Genomic DNA, 6,994 nt, shown 5'->3' with positions numbered 1-6,994 from the left:
CCGCCGAACAAAGGTAACCGCAGACGCAGAAGGAGGCATTGGCGGTAGTCTGGGGAGTCGAGCGCTTCAGCTTCTATTTACTCGGCAGATCTTTTGTCGTACGAACAGATGCTGAGGCAAATGAGTTCATTTACAACAGCAATTTTAGACTGGGTAGAAGAGCTTTGACTAGAGCTGAAACTTGGTCGCTGAGGTGCCAGCCTTATGGTATGAGAATCGAAAGGGTTAAGGGTGAGAAAAATGTGGCGGATGCCCTCTCACGCCTCATTGAGAATACTAAGGAGGCGATCCCATTTGACGAAGACAACGACAACCATTTCCTTTTCTCTGTGGACGCTGGGATAATGAGCATAACTTGGGAAGAAATTGAACGAGCTTCTGAGTCTGATACTGAGCTGCAGTCGCTACAAAGGTCTTTAGATTCCAATAAATGGCCGAAAGAGCTGCGTAAGTTCGAGGCTCAGCGTAACAACATCTACAGAGTCGGAGCTCTGCTGTTCAAAGGAGATCGATCTATTCTTCCCGCTGAACTACGAGTAAAAGTTTTGAAATATGCGCATGGGGGACATGTTGGAGAATCAGCTATGAAAAGAATCATGCGGGAGTTCTTCTGGTGGCCGGGTATGTCCGTAGATACCACCGAGTTCGTGAAATCCTGCGAAACTTGTGCTATTCTGGCCAGAAAGAACCCACCATTACCCTTGTCTTCCCGAGTTCTACCTGATGGTCCCTGGGAAGTGGTCCAGATTGATTTTCTCTCAATCCCAGGTTGTGGGACAGGAGAGTTCCTGATTGTGATCGACACTTATTCTCGGTACTTGTCAGTAGTAGAAATGAGGCAAAAGGACGCTCGTCAGAAAAGTTTAAGATTGTAGCAAGGCAGGGTTCTAAGTTTGTAGTGGCTAGCCAGTCGGGTGTTCAATACTCTCGGGCCATTAAGGATATCCGCAAAGCTCCCCTACATTCAGGACCTTGGGACGAAACACTTGGCGGCGAGAAAGATCCAGATTTTCCAGAAACTTCGACGGATAGTGTTAACCCAGACTTAACACCACTCCATAATACGTCAACGGATTTGTCATTTGGGTGTAAAGCGAGGACCAGTGAGTTAGCTGTTAATCCAGAAGATGATACCGCTCCATGCAGCTTGCAACTATCACAACATCCGGATCCGGGTTTTTCTTCGTCAAGACTTCGACCTCGTGACTTGGTAAGAAGACCAGCCAGATTTGATGAAAATTACGTTTTATCGATCTTCACTTAGATGTCCGCGAGTTCGAGCCCAAGAGTAAACATCGAACACAGTTGTACCGGATAAGTTTTTCAATAACTATCCGCCAACTGCAACGTTGATATAAAGCCGCGAATGCCATAAAGATGGTAAAACGACTATAATCGAAACAAAAAAAAAAAAAAAGATCTTCACTTAGAGTACAGGCGAAGGCGAATGTGATAGGTAGTGCTCGGAATACTTGCAACAGAAAAGATATAATATGTTAAATTAACTTCTTCTTGTTTGTTTCAGGAAGTTCACAGTAAATAAAAATATAAATATATATATTGAAACAATCTGTGCAATCGCTTTAATGAGTAAAATACATTCGAAATTAGTTACTGATCTATGACATTTTGAAATTATCCAATTGAGAAAGGTAGGGCTTTAATGACTAAAGGTTAAAGGTAAAATATCTATCATGAACATAGGAAGCAAACAACGAATGATTTATAGCAGTGTATAAGAGAACGTCATCGTTATTGACAATGATTTGAGTATTATCAAGAATAACTATGTATGTGTCACATCACAAGAGAGAAAATAGGATCGTATGAATAGACTGAGCGAGTGTTCCGTTAGGGTGTTAAGGAGTTCCGAGTCAATGTGGTAAATGCGGAGGTGAGGATGAACTCAAATGTTCACGAGTAAGAACAAAATCTTACATAATCTTGCAGATGACGTAGGTTGTTATGTAAAACTTACGCGAGTATGTATGAATGCTGTATGAAATGTTATCTTACGTGAGTCTTCTTGATCTGCACCACCTGGTTATCTAGACAGGTTGGCACCGAGTATTGTTGAAATTACTCGTGATATTTTGGAACAAGTGTGTGTGAGAGCGATTTGAAAGATGGGTTCGTGGGAGATCTGGGTGATGAGCATGAGCATGTCATTCTGTATTCGAAATTGGAAGATAGTGGTTCAGCGTTTACGGAAGTCGCAAATGGAAAGCCGAAAGAAAGGACCCCGACGAGGTTACCACAGGAAGGACATATCATGCACAGTGAAAATGTAGTCATCCGGCAAACTAATTTCGCATGCCAATTTTGCTTTTTGGTCAGCCCATTCATTCATCTGAATTCCGCGATGTGATGGTATCTAAAGAAAATTGACAGTTATCGAAAATTACCAGGTACATAGTAATTTCAATAATGTTTCATGTGCACTTTTGCAAAATTGATAATATAATTTGTGTGGTTGAAAATACTATAACGCAGAAATAGTTAAATTATCATGACAACGTCTTTGGAATAGCAACGCAATTTTTTTCCGTGTAATTGAGGATCATTAATCATCAAACCCGTGAGTAAACAAATTATGAGCTGCTTTCAAGTTTCATAACTTTGAAAATCTTTCCAGAGCATCGGAAGAACACACTAACATTGACCGACGTGTGTCGGAAATGTGAATTTTAATGTTATAAATAATGTTATAATGCATGCATGGAAATAAACAAACATACATAGTAATTTTACTATCTACTAAATCAAGCTCCTCGTATATACTACTCTTTTTCATAACACATACTAGTTTCATTATGAAACATATCAATTTTACTAGACATGAAGTAAAACAATGCACCATTTCAATGACTTTTTTTTCTAAAACGCAGAAGAATTTACTATGCGCAGCCAAATTGAGTACATGATAAAAAAAAACTATGCGTAAGGTATTATAAACAACAAAACATATTTGATTAAAAAAAAATATGGTTGCCTGTTGTTCATTTCAACCACGGATCTAGTAGTTTTACTTTGCTTATTTTTTTGTGTGTAAAGTGTTCATTCCCCACCCAATTTTCCCGTTCCCGGGAATAGGGAAAGCTGGTGGCCTGTTTCCCGGGAATTCCCGGGATCCCGGGAAATATTCAAAAACATGAAAAATATATTGCACAAATATAGCTTATCGAACCTTTCATGCATACAAGCCCATAATTTGTTGACAATGTACTCTTCATAATGTTTATTAACTTATTTTTATTCAAATAAATCATACTGTTTTCAACACTGATAAATTAAAAACAGTCAAACGGACTATAAAATAATCTGAATTAGCCAAATGAAGAATTCATTCATGCAATTAGGGATTCATTAAAAAAAATCTTTTTATTTGTTTGATTATTCCAACCTTTTTTCGTTTTTTTCTGAGCACTATATTGAGAGAGCACTTCATATGAGAAAAAAACAACGACGTCATCTACATTTTTAAGTTTTGAAATACATCTGGCCTTTAAAAGCCAGAGAGAATGAAGTGCATAAATGTTACTTTCGAGAAAATACAATCTGCTTATCTGCTACACAATTTTTCATATATTTTTCGATGCGTTGTGGGTTTTCGTTCAAAGAAAACGGCAAGGAAAAACATATAATCTTTTTAAACTTATCTATTTGAATAAAAAAAATTGTACCAAATGGCTGCAAAACGTCTACTGCCATAAGAATCAGCATATTCTCAATGAGTTTTATATGACTACATTTCAAAAAGAACAACAAGAATGGTTTCGGAGACTATCAGCCTTTTCCATAGAAATAATTTCATACATGTCAGGAATTCCAGAAACGAAACTACCCAAGCAACCAAAAGTCACATATTTACTTGAATGAAGGCATTGAAAGTTACATATTGGCTGACAAAGAAAATCAACTGCCCAATTCCCTTTAGTGAACTTTATGTACTCATTGATGAACTTGAGAGTTGCAAAAGTGATTAATATGTACGTTGTATGTGACTTGTTTTTCCCAATTCCCATGAGTGAACTATATGTACTCATTAACGAACTTGAAAGTTGCAAAAGTGATCTATACGTACGTTATACGGGACTTAAGTCACATAAAGGGCACAAAAGTGCTAAATACGATATTTGGTAAAGGGCACAAAAGTGCTCAAAACGGGATTTGGTAAGTCACATAAAGTGCATCGATGTGCTTTCAAAATCAAATCACCACTTCGAGTTTTATTTTCAGTTAGAACAACATCTAGGCGTGGTCTTGTGGTAGCGTGTTCGATTCTCACCACGGTGGTCGGGGTTTGATCCCCAAGCCGGGCAAGTTTTTTTTTCAATAAGTAATTTAGTAATTGAGTAACCATTCTGATGCGATATATGTAGGAAATGTGGGGAAAAAGCATTGAGCAATTTGTCGAGTTTGGAATCCGGCGCGTGGCATCATGGCGGCACCGGTACAAAACACAGTAAATAATCAAGAGAAGCTGATATGAACCGAAGCCAAGGGTTCAGTTGAGATAGAGAGAGATTTTTTTGCTCATTTTGTTATTTTTTGGAAACTGAATTAAGAGGCCGCAGGAAGCTGAATAGAAGATCATTACGACTTGTTTTGAAACTTGAAAGTATCAATAAGAACTTAAATTTTGAGCTGCATAGAACCTACTTCATACCAATGATGGGGCTGAGTAAGCGCTTTCGTACCTGTTTTATGGGACTTTTGGTTGCTTGGGTATGATTCCTGAGAATCAGGAATTTCCGATTTTTTTTCAAATTCCCGGGAATTTCCGAGTATTTTTTGTTCTAGCAAAGTGTGTATTAAAGCAGCGGTAGAAGCTTCCTGTGATCGTAAGTCCATCACCGAAAGATCGATAAAAAAAACTGTTTACCGTACATCCGGTTTTTACAAAAAAAAAAACGTTGTTCTAGCGTGTTTTGCAGAGGATGTGTAGTTTTACAAGTACAAAAGTACGTCACTTTTATACCCAGAGTTTTTGCGAAAAACTTACAGTTTCTCATATAATGACTTATTCTAAGACACAATGTCCCGCTTTTTTCGGCTGTATACCGCTGTTTTCTCAAAATGTCCCGCTTTTTTGAAAACCGTCTGGCAAACCTCACCTAACCTGAACATTTCTTCTCCAAACATTGTCTAGTGACCTATGCACAGTATAGACAAATTCCTCAGAAGTAAGTGAAAAAACAGCATACCGAACAGCGGCTAATTTATTCAATAATTTGCATGTAGCCCAAACAATGCAGCTATTTGAAGGCATTTCATCAAAATATTGAATCCGAGCCAAATCGATTTTGGAAATATGTCAACTCCAAACGTAAGTTTTACCTGATGCCAAAAAATGTGTGTTACATAAACAACAAAGCAGACTCTTTGAAAGACGCATCCGAGCACTTCACCGAATATTTTCACAGTGTATCTATATCTTTTGAACAACGCAGAAATAAGACACGAACGCCAATTACCGGTAGAAATCATACCCCAAATCACAATAGCGATATCTGATATATGGATAACCAAACTTATTCTTGAAAAAATGTGGGAGTGGAATCGCCTTTACACTTCCCTTCACACTACTTCAATTCGTGCCGGATTATTACCGTTAAGTTTAGGAAAATCTAGAATGTTATATAGATACACAAGAACGGTCCCAGGTTCGCCGTTGAAAACCATCGTGGTGTTGCAATTCTCTCTGCAATAACCGAACTTTTTGAGAATATTGTGCCAATACGTTAAGATTTACACGTGGATCTAAACGAAGACTTCGTACTTTCAGCATGGTTTTCACGCTTAATCGTAACAAGCACAACAGAGTTTATCTCGAGAACCTTACTGGCTGATGCAAGGCTCCCAAGTAGACGCAATATATACCGACATGTCCAAAGCTTTTGACGTCATCAACAAAAACGCTCAGCTGTCGGTATTGTACAAGAACGGAATAACGGGTTCCCGCCTTCACTGGATTCGTTCGTACTTGATCGAAAGAACGCAATCCAGCACTTACTCGGTCAACAGTGGTGTACCACAAGGGAGTCACTTGGGAGCCCTTCTTTTCATCACTGCTATGAAGGAGTTTTTCGAAGTGCTTATTGATGTGTTCGTGCTGATTTATGCCGATGATTTGAAAATGTTTTTGCCTATTCTTCACCCAAAGCATTGTGTGACTCTGCAAAATACCTTACACAGGTTCACAGAGCGTTGCAGTAGATTCTGTTTATAGAACAATTCCTTGAAATGCATCGTGATAACATTTTCTCAAAAGATAAGCATTGATCACTTAATGAACTCCGCTTGGAAAACGACTGCATTGCTCGACAAAACTCAGTGAAAGACTTGATAGTGGAGTTGGACGCGATGTTAAATTAAGAGTCGATGGTAATTCGCTCCTGATACTGGAACAATTTTCCTCTGTAGCATCATCAGGTATAAAATATTCAAGCGAAGGCTATATCTAAGTGAAGTGGATTCCGTAGGCTTAACTTCATCTCCGAGTAATATCTGAGTGTCTAAGTAGTTTCGATGTCTTTCTTTTAATTTTCTACTTTTAATCAACTACCTACAAATATTTAGAGTTAAAATTTAACACGATTTGCGAATTCCGAGAAATCCATAAACGTACTGAGGTCAACTTGGTTTTGAAATCATTTAAAAATATTATTCGCCCTGAGAATTTTTTTTTTAACAAAAGCTTGTAAAAACAAATTTGTAAAAAGAATTCGATGAAACTATTAGATCAGGGAAATTTCACCGGGAGAACTTTATAGTGTTTAAAAAAAACTGTAGTAGGTACATGTCATTCGGGACATGAAGTTTATCGCCAATTTCTAAGTAGGTACCAGCCCCACACATTGACATCTGGTAATTGACTCAGCACGTGGCTAATGAGCCATTTTGCCCTTTCCAGCAAGCACCGACTCGATTCATATTCCGTAAAACACTGCTCATTACTCAGTTACCGAGAGGAAGGGGCAAAGGGGCATCG

At 38.3% G+C, this 6,994-nt stretch overlaps 1 protein-coding gene across 1 annotated transcript; it reads left to right on the top strand.

Annotated features, from left to right (window-relative positions):
• The first annotated feature begins 209 nt into the window (after nt 1–209).
• Nucleotides 210–875, top strand: LOC129737601 (uncharacterized protein K02A2.6-like). The gene has a single exon (XM_055728762.1). It carries the CDS (start codon nt 210–212, stop codon nt 873–875), a length of 666 nt encoding a protein of 221 aa, XP_055584737.1.
• The last annotated feature ends 6,119 nt before the right edge of the window (nt 876–6,994 follow it).

The sequence above is a fragment of the Uranotaenia lowii genome, chromosome 1, assembly GCF_029784155.1.
Source record: "Uranotaenia lowii strain MFRU-FL chromosome 1, ASM2978415v1, whole genome shotgun sequence".
In the NCBI taxonomy this organism is placed as follows: domain Eukaryota; kingdom Metazoa; phylum Arthropoda; class Insecta; order Diptera; family Culicidae; genus Uranotaenia; species Uranotaenia lowii.
The sequence above is the reverse complement of the archived record's forward strand: the minus strand, read 5'-3'. Positions and strand labels throughout refer to the sequence as shown.